The 13,201-nt window shown below is 38.6% G+C and overlaps 1 protein-coding gene across 10 annotated transcripts in view; it reads right to left on the bottom strand.

Moving 5' to 3' along the window:
• The window catches only part of GIGYF2 (GRB10 interacting GYF protein 2), a 162,318-nt gene that overhangs the window by 109,165 nt on the left and 39,952 nt on the right, over window positions 1–13,201 (bottom strand). For 8 of the 10 annotated variants that reach the window (XR_013486773.1, XM_078154640.1, XM_078154642.1 and 5 more), the window contains one exon: window positions 5,051–5,134. Coding sequence is in view for 9 of the 10 variants with exons in the window: in XM_078154642.1 (XP_078010768.1) it covers window positions 5,051–5,134 (84 nt within the window). In the remaining variant the exon portion in view is untranslated. Of the gene's footprint in view, window positions 1–5,050; window positions 5,135–11,915; window positions 11,973–13,201 lie in introns of all 10 variants that reach the window. The other 2 variants (XM_078154638.1, XM_078154639.1) reach the window with 1 other exon arrangement.

Below are 13,201 nucleotides of genomic sequence, written 5' to 3' on the forward strand. Positions count from 1 at the left end.
AAGTAAGAATTTGTTTTGCATGAGTAGGCATGTTTATTGCAAGTGACTTGTGTTTCTTTTCAGCAGGAGAGGAGAAGAAAGAGAGAAGGTAGATTTTCATTATTTAGGAAAAAAATTTTGTTTTAAAAAATTTAAAAACATAAAGGGGGAAATTCGAGTTTTCTAGTCTGGATTTTTTTCTATAAGATGTAAATAAAGAGTTTAAAGTCATTCGTCTTCTTTCAGAAAATCTATCAAGAAAGCCTTAGACTGTGTTGCCCTACAGTTCATGCAAGAAAAGCAATGAGGAAATCCTAAGGCACACTGATCCCCACAAACAATGACAGGAAAGCCGACTCCTTAACTGAGCAGAACAGCTCAGATCCACTTCACTGATATTCAGATTTTTGTACTTTATCTCTTAGAATCATGATCTTCCTTGTACAAGGTGCTTTGCCAATTTTCAAACCAAGAGAAATGTTACTGTTATTTTCCTAGTCTTTTAACATTCCTTCCTCCTTCACTTCCTCCACCTCAGTGCCTCAGTTCCCTCCTCCTGCCCTACTTCAGACCATATATTGATTGCTGTTAACAGCCTGACATCCATAGCCAACCTTCCCCATTCTACCTTATTCTTCACACAGATCTGACCTCATCACTCCACTGACTGAAACCTTCTTTAGCTTCCTTATGTGAGTCTAAATTCCTCAAGCTGGCATCTGAGATCCCTAAATCAAACCCAATTTCCCAACCTTACTTCACATGATGGCTCCCTCTCATGCATTCAATTTTACTTATCTCAACAAACATTTCATGATGTACCAAGAACAAAACAATTGTGCTAGGTGCTTGAGACACAAACAGAGGACCCATCCCTGCACTCTGGGGGCTTCTGTTACAGCCAGACTGGCTGCTTCCACAAACCCTCTATGTTCTGTATCCAACATGCAAGAACTAACAAGCTTTTGTCCTCCTATTGGAATGTAATACATCTCAGGCATCTTAAAAGCATTAAAATGCCCCTCTTTTTCTTGGTATCACTACTGTTAACCCTTTCTTAATTAAAAGAGAGGAAGAGAAGAAACCCAAATAACAAACAAGTATAGTGAAGCCAAAGAAATCCATACAGTAGCCTTGCCCTTCTATCAGGAGGTAGGCAATACGTCTCATCCCAGATAGATCCTCTGAACACAAGGTTGAATACTGCTTTGATCAGTTCCTAAGCATTTCAAAGTTGGTTTTTCTTTTCAGTATTACCTTTATATAACATGTTCTCTTGGTTCTCCCGCACTTCATACTACCCAGAATTCTCTCCATTTGTTTATCATCTCTTACTACATCTCTTACTTATTCCTTTATATTTATATGCCACCATTTAGTCAGCCTTTCCCCAACTGTCTAAAAGGCAATCTAAGGCTCGCACCACTTGGGTTCTTTTCCACTTTTCCCCTTTGTATTCCCCTCCATCAAAATCAGGAAGATTGTAGGTTTGTGACTATTTGCTCCCCAGTATCATCCTACCCCTTTTACACCCCCGCCCCACACCCTTTCCTGGCTATTTCCCTGCTGAATATGCTGTATTTCACTGCATGTGTGTGGGTTTTCAAACCTGTTTTTCCCCCAAATAAGAGTGAGGTCATCTGACGTTTAATCCCCCCCACACACATTCTCTCCATGTTTGTATACAATTCTCATGTGCCCCACTTATGAAAAAGAGCAAATATTCCCTTTTTCTTATTTCTACACATTCTTCCTTTCGCTCTCCTTTCTCTTTCCTTTCCTCAAAACTTCAGAACAGAACCAATCCACCCTCAGGACCCGTTTTCTTACTCAACTTTCTTCATATTCTTTGAAGTCATTAATGTTCTGAAAAGACACTTGTTTCTTCTCCCCCATCATAGGATAAGCCCCTTCCAAAATTTCAAATAAATTGACCTTTCTAGGTCTGTTTGGACTGTCAAGTTTGTATTTCAAACTTCCTATTCAGCGCTGTTCTTTTCAGGAGGAATACTTGCAAGTTCCCTATTCCATTCAAGAACCATTTTTTCCCCTGTAGAATCATACATGCTCCGCTCTGCAAGCTGAGTTCTCACCTCTTAGACCATCTCTGGAACCTTTTGGGATTTTGTAGTGCAGATCTTCTCATGTTTACACAGTAAGCTACCAGGTCTTATATGACTGTGACTGCAGTTCTTTGGACTTGAACTGCTCTTTTCAGCATGCTTGTAGTCTTTTTCTTTGATGTGGAAGCTCTGAATTTTGGCTATGATATTCCTGATACTTAATCATTTGGATTCCTTTCAGTAGGTGATGGATTGCTCCCTTTTGTCTTTATTTGTTCTAATAGATTTAATCAGTGTTCATTTATAATTTCTTGAAAAGAAGAGTATCGCCAGATTTTAAAATTTTTTTTAAAGTCACAGTTTTCTGGATGTCCAATGAATATTAAATTATCTCTTCTTGACCTGTTTTCCATATCAGTTGTTTCTGATCTGATGGCTTATCTTTTCTTCTACTTTTTCCATCTTCAGATTTTGTTCTAATATTTCTTGCTATCTCATGAAATCTGATTTCAGTTTGGCAAATTTTAATTTTCAAGTGATCTTATTTCTTCATCGAGGTTTACCAGTTTCTCTATTCTAAACTACCTATTCTCTTTCCAATTCCTTCCTCCAGATCTTTTATTTCAGTTTTTATAACTGAATTTCTCCTAGGTATTCATGTAATCCTTGTGAAAAATCAAAGTTAGAAGTACAGTAATGTTTGAAATTAGATGGTGTTTTCTTTGACTTGCTCGCCCCTTCAGCTTCGTTGGGACTTTTGCCTGCTTTCTCCCCCCTTTTGAGGAGGAGGGGGGTGCCCTGATGATTTCACTCCGAGTCCCTTGGGTTTTGCTACTGATCTCCACCTCCCCAGGTCTAGCCTCCTCTGGATTTCTGAGGTTCAACGAGCTGCATCTTCAGGGACCTCTGTGGAATCCCAGGATTCAGCATGTGGAACACTGGGGCATCCTCACTGCCACTCCTTGAGGCTTCTAAGATCCCCACCTAAGGCTTCCTCAAGGCTAGGCCTCCAGCCTTACTGCATCTGGACATAGAGGACTGCAGGCTACGTAATCGTGTCCCTGGCCAACTCTGGTCTCACAAGGGAAGCTGAACTGCACATAAAAGTGGATTTGCTGGTAGGGAGCCAGTCAATTTTGGATTTCTGTGCAATTCTGGGGTAGGAGAAGTCTTTTATTATAGTTTCTTACTTGATTAACTGATTATCATTAGACTGCGGCAAACTTCAGGGTTTTGGTAGAATAGGGCTGTTAGGCAACCAGTTTGGCATGAAGTCTCAACAAGCATTTATTAACCACTTATTATTTACCACAGAATTTTTACACTAATATTTGGAAATACTAATAAAGACAAAAACAGTCTCTGCCCTCAAAAAATGCTCACAGCAATTAGAAAAGAACTGATCAAACCAACTACAAATGAAAAATACACAGCAAGAGTGCATTTCAACCACTGAGTCACAAAGCTGGACTGAAGAGTCTTGCTGATAGTTCATCAAGTCACACACACACACATATATAGGTACAGATGCATGTTATCATGCGACTGTGTAGTCTGTTTTACCTGCGAAGAAAATGAGGCCCACAGAGGGGACATGACTTGACCAAAGTCACACGGTTATTATAAATAAGAAGGTAGAAACCGAAATCCAATTTTTCTAGGTATAAATTTACTCTCTTTGTAATCACATACATGTAATCTGCATGCACAGACAGAGCTAGATAGCCAAAAATCTCCAGGACCCAGGCGGGCACTAAGGCGAGGAAGAGATGATTGACTGGACAGTCCTGGGACTCGTATTCAAATGCCTGTCGTCTGCTCCTCACTCTCTATACGGCCTCAGAGATGCTCTCAGCCTCTCTGGGCCTCGATTTACTCATCATGAAAGGAAGGGATCAAACTTAAGAGTCTTTAAGGACCCCCTGATCCTTCCTTCCTATAAATTACTGATGAAGTAATGGCTTTTAGGAATGTACTTAGTATGGGGTTGTATATTTATTAGGAAGTATCTTTTGACAATGTAACTATTAATAAATTTTAAAAACAAAACTAAATATTATACTTTTAAGAAAGGATTAAAAAGGAAGAAAAACCAGGATTTGCAAAAGTGAAGATTACCCCTACTGATCCCATCAGAATACCATCTAAGAAGATGATTTTTTTTTTACCTGACAGGATTTCATGTAGAGACAAAATACAGGTCTTCTCCATTCCTAGGTCCATCTTTTATCCATTACATCATCTTGCCTCTCAAATATGGACAATATAAAACCCCTACCACACACGTGCTTATATTTAAAAAACAAAATCACAGCACCTGGTACCACAAAAGGAGCTGGATCAAGGACTGAAAGAGCAATGGATTATTATTCAAACCACAATAGAAAGGACATAATGATCAAATTTATAGAAGGAAAAAACTAACCACAATATATTATAATAAATTCAAGTCTTATGATAAAGGTGAATATAAGCAACTATGAAGTCAACTTGAAAGTTAAGTATGGATCACTAGTAGTAACTTTAAAAAAAATTTAAATTAAATTAATCCAGTGTGTTTCTAAGCTTCTTGCCCATTTAGGAAATGCAAACCACTTAACAGTTTCAGAATAACGTCCATGAAAATATAATTACTCTAAAAATAAATTATATGCACTCAATGGTCAAAAAGAAATCTTGTTATTAATCAACCTCTGAGATCTTCTACAGCAGGGCTCTCCCCCAACAGAACAGATAATCAGTTATGAGATGTTCTTAGGTTTTATAAAAGTATGTTAATTCTTCATCTAAGTCAAAAGCCTAAGACCCATATGCAAAAATAAAAATACTTTGAATTCCACAGATTTTTCCAGGTGCCTTACAAATACTGTGCTGCTCACAAACTTCTTCTATATATGATATGCAAATATCATAGTATTAGTAGTAGTTGTAATAGTCCCCTGAGAGACAGATGTTAGGTTTCCCAAGATCACTCAATGTTTAATGAAATAAAAAAAAGAGAAACTCACCATTCAGGCCCAAAGTTAAGTGTCTGAGTTTCTGCTGCCATTCTTTTCAAAATTTTTACGGGAGATTTTTTTAATGTGATATACCTAGAAAAAAAAGACCATCACCATAAAGTTAGTTACAGAGTTGAGAACAACCTCAAGTTTTTTTTTTTTAGTTAGAGAACTAGGAACCTACTAATATTTTCAAAAAGGTAGAAACCTATAAGCAGGGATTCATAACCTTGGATCCACGAACTTGTTTAATATTTCAATAACTTTATTTCAGTGTAATTAGTTTCTTTTGTAATTGTATGTATTTGATTTTATGCACTTATTCTGAGATGGATTCACAGGCCTCAGACTGCCACAAGGGTCCACAATACAAAAAAGGGTAAAAAACCTCTGCATTAGGGCAGGCAAGGGCTGCTGCCACCCATCTTCTGATCAGCACAATGACTCAGATTTTCAATCTCTTTTTATGACAAAATAGCAAACACCATTAAAATTCAAGCACACCTAACGGTTCATACCTAAATTAAATTGTTGTTCAGAACTCGGAATCTGTTTGTCCCACAAAAATGTTAATATCAATGGCAGTCAGGTTCCCAGACCAAAGCATAAACAGCTCCTTAATCTATGATATATCTATGGTACAGCAATGATGTCAAAGAATCACAGAGCTTGAGGGGCTCTTAGAGGTGGTCAAGTCAAATCCTTTCATTTTACACCAAGGAAACTGTAGTCTAAAAGAGGTACTCCACAGACTCCTAGCACTCTAAGCCATTGCCAATGGCTCTTAGATCTATGGCAGGGCACTGAGGAGCTGGAGAGAAGTCTACTAGAATCCAGAAGTCGTGGGTTCAAGCCCTTCCTCTGACACAGGCTGACTGCATGGCCCTAGGCAAGCCACTTAACTTGTCAGTAGGTAGACAGCTCTCTTAATTGTAAGGAGCTGATCAACAAGTATTTATTAAACGTCTGCTATATACCGAGCAAGTACACCATTCAATGTGAAATACAAAATGGCTCTTGGCCTTCTCTGAGGAAGTCCCTCTTCTATTTCTGCTATGACAATGTCAGAAAAGGAGACTGAGGGTATTAAGAATCCCACACATTTCTGATCACCTATAACAACTAACCAAGCTCTTGGTATTCTAAAATGTGGGATCTTTGAAAATACTGGAGGGCACGAATTGTATCAGACTTGACTCTAGTCCTACAAAGGAAACCGGAAACAAAACGGTGTAGCTTAATGGAATGACTCTTATGCTCTCCTGACTAGGAAGGGGCAGCATTGGTTTTTATCATAATATAAAGGCAACAGGAAACATCATTTCACAGGACAGTTGGTTATCCCATAGCATAACGTTTCTGATAAATATTTGCAAAAAGAAAAAAAAAAGACTCCAAGGAAAAAAACTGCAACTTTTATGTCAATATTGGTAGCACAGGCTTGGGAAGTAAAGAAAAAGCACCAGAAACACTTGGTAAGACCTTATAAACTAAACATTAAAATATTTAATACTCAGTAACTTCCAAGCAAAAGTAAGCATAAGGAAGGACAACATGAAATGTGGGAAGTTATGGCTCAGAAGAAACAAGTCACATGGTAGACTACACAGAAGTCTCACACACATAAATTACAATATTTTCTTCCAAAAGAGTCAGAGGGCACTGAACAAGGTAAGCACCAAACAATAAAACCAATTACATTTTTAAAAAAGAGAAAATGACTCATTCCTGATGTGGGAGCAATTTCCAAAGCAATTCACTTTGTAAAGTCAGATTACTGACTGTTATAACCAAGATCAAAATTAATACAAAATGAGAATCTCAAAGTATAGTATACAATTAAAAGAAATCCAATCTGAGCTACCTGGGTGAGAGAGAGAGAGAATGGATGATCGCCAATAATGATTATAATCAGGTACTTTCCTGCAATCGCTCGGAAGCCGCCTCCTTCCTCCTTTTCTTCCTCTTTTAAGTCCTAGTCCAATCACTCAATCAGTAATCAATAAGCCTTTATTAAGTATCTGTTATAGGCCACACACCAAATTGGTCAGGAATACAGCAGCTGACAGGCGGCAGCTAAAGGAAATAAGTTTGTTTTCTTTGCTTCGGGTCAGAAAATATAAGTAAGAAAATATAAAAAAGAGAAGAGTTGTCTCAGGAAAGAGCATTAGGAACACTCACCATCAACTGCTGAGTATGCCGTGGACACTGACAGATCCAACAAAGAGGACAGAAAAATGGGGAGCTAAGTAGGAGGAGATCCAAGAAGACAGAAGCTTCACAAAAACTCAGAAGAGAGTATCTACAAGAGGATAATTAACAATGTCAAAGGCAGAATGAGGACTTTCAAGAAAAGGCCACTAGATCTTGCAATTACAAGATCATGGGAACTTTGGAGTGAGGAGTTTCCACTGGATAATGAGGCTGGTAAATGATAATGAGCTAGTAAAAGAAATCAAAAAAGAACAAGAGGAAAGAAGTAGAAGAAATGAGGCTATTACCTAAAGGGGAAGGCAGGAATAAGTGAGGGTTTTTTAAGTATGGAGGAGACATGAGCAAATCTGTATCAAACAAGCAAAGAACCAGGCCTTGGAAGATCAAAGACAGTAGAGACAAGGGTAGCCAGTGGGAGATAGGATGAACAGTGCCTGTAAGAGGGGGCCTGATCCCAAGGGGTGTATGAACCACCAAACAATAACCAGTCACAGGGCTTGTCTCCAAAACTGCCACAAAACCACCTTTATCCACCAACACTCCCCCAACCCAACTCCTTCCTTTCCCTGTGCAAGCTCCAAACCTTTCACTTTCTGTGACTGCCTCCACTGGGCAGGTATAACCTAACCACTATCTGGTCACCCACAACAGCTACATGAGGGATACTGGGAAAATTCTTCCCTCTACCCCAACATGCCCTACTCCCTAAATCTCCTCCATCACCTTATGGATACGACAGGTGCCTCAAATCCCCAGGGTCAGGTTCCATTACCAGTTACCCGTTCTATAAGACCCACCCTGCTTTGGTTCTGAGTTGGAAAGAAAGAGGCAAAAAGAATAAGCAAGCATGGTTGGGACTGTGCTCTGCATCACAAATCTCACTACATTATCTTTCTTCCAAACCTCCTGATATTAGTGTCAAGGACACCATCAACTTTCCAGGCACCAAGGAAACCACAAGCCAACACCATTTTTCACCCCATATAACCAATCATTTGCCAAGTGTATCATTTCTACTTCCACAGGATCATTCACACGTGTTACTTCTCTCTTCTCATGCTGCCCCTACGCTGATGAAGGCCCTTTCACCTAGACTACTCAATAGAGTGCTGGTTTATCTTTCTGCCTTGTTCAAGTTTCTCCCCTGCCCAAACTATCTTCCACAAGGGTAGCAGAGTGACTTTCCTAAAGTGCAGGCACGGACACACGCCTCTACTCGATAAACTCCAAGGGCTCTCTTTTGACTCTAGGATCAAATATTTCATCTTTTTACATCCTTCTGTCTCTACTTTTGTATAACTTTTATGACACATAATGTAAACATAACCAACCTTGACTGGCTGATTCTGGAGATGATTCTAGAGATTCTATCTTGAGAGAGAGGTGATGGGGTTCCCAGTGCAGAGGCAGACATATTTTGGACACGGCCAATCTGGGAATCTGCTTTATTTGACAAGAATTACGTTTTGCTTTCTTTTTCAATGTGTGAGAAGGGAGGAAGAAAGGAAAGAATGAGGATTTTTATCGAATGAAAATAATTAAATCAAAATAATAATGGGGTACATGCTCAAAATTTACTAGTATGCAATCAAAAAACAATGGTCCTATAGGAACTCAATCCTGATCACCCCAGTTGTTAGTGCTCTCCCCAACCCTACCTCCAGTGACTATATCTTTTTATTTTGGAACAGACATGTGATTTCATCAATACAGGAAACTCCCTGTACCAAAGCAAATCAACAGCAGTCTATCTGCAAAATCCAAACAGTACTTCTCCATTTCTCTTACCTCCACCACCCTTCTTGTGAAGTAAGTACAGTATCCTTTTGATGTTTTCTGAGTTTTTGTAGCCACCAATCCCAGACAACAGAGATTAAAAAAAATAACAAATAAAGGAAAAGTTATGAAGTTTCAATCAATCTTTTTCTTTTTTTTTTTTTAGCTTTTGTTAGGCAATGGGGTTAAGTGACTTGCCCAAGGTCACACAGCTATTACGTGTTATGTGTCTGAGGCCGCATTTGAACTCAGGTCCTCCTGACTCCCGGACCAGTACTTTATCCACTGCACCACCTAGCTACCCCCCAATCTTAAACTTTTCACAAAATTAACCTTCCTTAGTATCTAATGGATTGTAAATAGAGCTAGCTCCTTTTGGCACCATAGAGACATCAATCTTAGTTTCTAATGTGCCTTTAATAATAAATTTATGACCGAATATAGGCAAGTAACATGACTGAGTGATAGTTACAATCTTGATCTTGAGTCAGAGGAACTGTCTCTGCCACTTACTACCTGTACAACCTTGGACAATTCATTTCACAACTTTAGGCCTCAGTTTCCTCAACTATAAAATAAGGGGATTGGAATAGATAGTTTCTGAGGTCCCATCTTTATGTCTCTGAGCCCACAATATAGCCTTAGACGATGAGAGCCCAGTCAAGGTTAGATACCATAAACTTCTAGTGGACCCAGCCAGCACAGGTTCATGATTTCCTCCAGCTCTGCTCAGCAGCTTGGCACTGAACTCACTGAGGAAAGAAAGGGTGTGTCCCGAAGGTAGGAGGCAGTGGAAAAGACAATATTGATTGGCTAGTAGATACAGGTTGAGTGACCTTCAAAGGAGGAGAGGTTACCGAGTGATGGAGGTATACTACGAGACTAGCAGTGGCAACAGGGAGCAAGAAGGAATCTTCCCTATCCCTGAGCAGTGAGTTGAAGGGAAGGGGTAAAAGGGCAACCAGAGTTGGAAAGGGTGGCCAAGTCTTAGAAAGGACCAGAAGATGGAGGGAGAGAGGGAGGGAGAAAGGAAATGATTAAAACGAAATCAAGTTCATTACCTATGAAGCAGGTATTCCAGAGAGCACAATGGAAGGGGTCGGCAGCTTTAGTATGGGGCACTGGGGGGCAGGGAATAATGTGTTAGGTTGAGGGGCACGGGAATGAGGCAGCAGGCAGTAAGTGATCCTGGAGAACAAGATCTGACTGCTCATCAAAGAGGGCACGGAATCACTAGGATGAGCAAGTGTGACCAGATGGGAGCTGGTTAATCTCTCAGGAATGAGTTCAGGTAGGTTATCAATAATGGCACCACAGTCCCTGGACTTCTAACCTTAGGGTGGAGTCCTTTCACAGGACTCAGGTCTTGGCATTTCCCCTTCCCCAAGGCAAGAAACTGGCCAAAGATGAAATGAACAGAAAAAAAAAGCACACATTAAGCACTTAGTATGTACAAAGCACTGAGGATCCATCTGAAAAGTTAAGACAGTGCCTACTCTCAAGGAACTGATATTCTAATGAATGAGATAGCACCCAGGGAATGAGGATTCTCCCCTTCCCATTTCAACAAAATCTCCTGGGAAAACTGTAAAACAGTCTGGAGAAATGACATTTAGACCGATATCACACATCATATGCCAAAAAGAGCTCTAAATGGATACATGACCCAGATATAAAAGGTCATATCATAAAAAAAAAAATCAGAGGAACAGGGAGATCCCTTTCACAAGTATGGATTGCGGAAGACTTCTTGATCAAAGAAGCTATAGAGAAAAATTGATACCAAGAGATAAAATGGGCAATTTTGATCACATGAAATTGAAATGCTTCTGCACAAACTTAATACAGCTAAAATGTAACAGTTAACTCAGAAAAAAAAATCTTTGCAGCTATTTAGAAAACAGCATCATTTTTATAAAGAGAAACAATTCTGAATGACTTAAGAGTCCTAATCACTGCAACTGACCAGGACTACAATGGAACGATGAAGTGTACTACTAGATGTACTTCTATCCTGAGATAGAAGTGATGGACTGATGGTGCTGAATAAGACACAAGCATTGTCAGACATGGCCAATGTGTGCATGATTTCCTTGATTATGCTTATTCATTACAAGAGTTGTGTTTTTACCCCAATGAGGATTAAGAGTAGGGAAAGAGAGTGGGACTAGAAAATCCTGAGGCCAAAAACAAAGTCATTGAACTTTTTTTTTTAAATGTTCATAAAAAGAGAAGCTCAGAATGAAAAATACAAGTAGAAAGTTACAGGCTAAATTTTATATATGTATGTGTGTGTATATATTTTCTAAAGCAAGCTGTGTGGAAAAGAGATGTGATTTCATATTCACTGCTCTTTTCGTTCTATTTTATAAAAGGAAATGTTCTTTTTTTATGTTTACAAATTCAGAATTTTTAAAATTATAAATAAATGAGTGAATGAATAGGGATATTTACTATTATCTATTTTCCAGGAATCTTTACCTATTTTACTAATAGGCTTTTACTTACTGATTTGACTGTTTAAAAATCAAAACTGAGACATCATTAATTCACTTTACCATCTTCTAAAGCTGATCATTTAAAAACAATTTATGCAACTAGCACAAATTTGCAAGTATCAGTAAGAAACTAAGTCAGATCAATCACAATACTCAAAAGCATGTTTGAAGTCACAAAAATTCAATTTTCTTTTAAGCTGACTATTGAAAACTTCAAATGATTCACTGAGAAAAGACTATAGGGAAGAAATGCTTCTTGTCCATCTTTCCAATTACCTATCAAATACTCCCCTGTTGGAGCTTTAAAATACTCCCACCTTCAGGTAAAAATATTATGCTAAGGCCTTTAGCTCTATCCTTTACCCATTCCCTGTGCTAGGCTGTACCTTTACTCAGGATCTGTTGAAAGCAGGAACAAGCCCAGATAACAGGGAGCTTGGCACCTGAGAAATAAAATTCAAAAAATTAAAATTAAATACTGTACAATTTCTTTCCAAAAATGCCAGATCACTCTACTGGAAATAACTAAGGATCAACTTAAATCATGGCAGCATCATCCCTTCCTTCCCCTGACGTGGATCATGGGGATCAAGAGGAGATGAAAGTTGCTCAAATCAAATTAAACAGGCAGGAACCAGAATTTAAGGAGTGGAAAATGTCAAGACAACCCCAAAATCAAAGAATATCTACGGGGTAAGGGTCCTCAGTGTCAAATACTGCATCTGTACAAGTAAAGAAGTCTGAGGCTTAAGAAATAAATGGCCATCAGGTTTGGCCAATAAAAGGTTGCCTGTAACTTTGAAGAGTGAAGAGTAACTTGAATGATGAGGCTTAGAAGGCAGACTGCAAAGGGCTGAGAAGGGAGAAGTAGAAGCAAGGATTCAAGACAATTTTTTTTCTGAGTTTAACCATGAATGGAGGGATACAGGAGAACAGATTAAGGGTGGGAAATTAAGAGCATAGAATGAATAAAGAGTAGGATGTTATTAAATAAGTACTGAAAGGTAGCTACGTCGGGGTTTTAAATGCCCAGCTGACTTGGTGTCTAGTAATAACATTACTAACAACGGTTCTTAAAGGTACTATCAAATTACAAGGAACCAGAGGGTTGGGGGCTCATTCTACAATTTAAAATTTTTAAGAGAAATATTTATCAACATTAAGAGAAAACTTTTTTTACCAACAATTTAACTGCAAAATAAACAGAGACTAACAAAGGCTACCCAGATGTTTTAATATGCTAATTATAATTCATTCTCTAGTGATAAAAGAGGAACTATAAAACCATACAATATATCAGCCAATCAAATAAAATTACAACTTTTCATATCTGCAAAAATTACTTTGAACATGCACCATATCCTTTTTTGTCAATCATTCATTTAGCACTGAGTTCACAAATTTTCTACACATACACTTTCATTTTTTATCATGAAACTATTGGACACTGAGTATACCATCTTCCCAACTCTAGCCTCAATTAAAACCCAAATGTTTCCAGTGAGAGCTAAAAGAGGATTTCTCAAGATATTGAAGCACATCTATATGCATTTCTTGGGTAAACTGTTTAACTTTTCATTAGGTGTGGCATCATCATACAAGGTCATGTCAGAGTATTCTACCTCCACGTGGGAATTTCTCTAGTTCTAGACCAATTCTACTTCTACTTCAT

This window comes from Phascolarctos cinereus, unplaced genomic scaffold, assembly GCF_003287225.1.
Source record: "Phascolarctos cinereus isolate Bilbo 61053 unplaced genomic scaffold, phaCin_HiC Scaffold_5;HRSCAF=322, whole genome shotgun sequence".
Lineage (NCBI taxonomy): Eukaryota > Metazoa > Chordata > Mammalia > Diprotodontia > Phascolarctidae > Phascolarctos > Phascolarctos cinereus.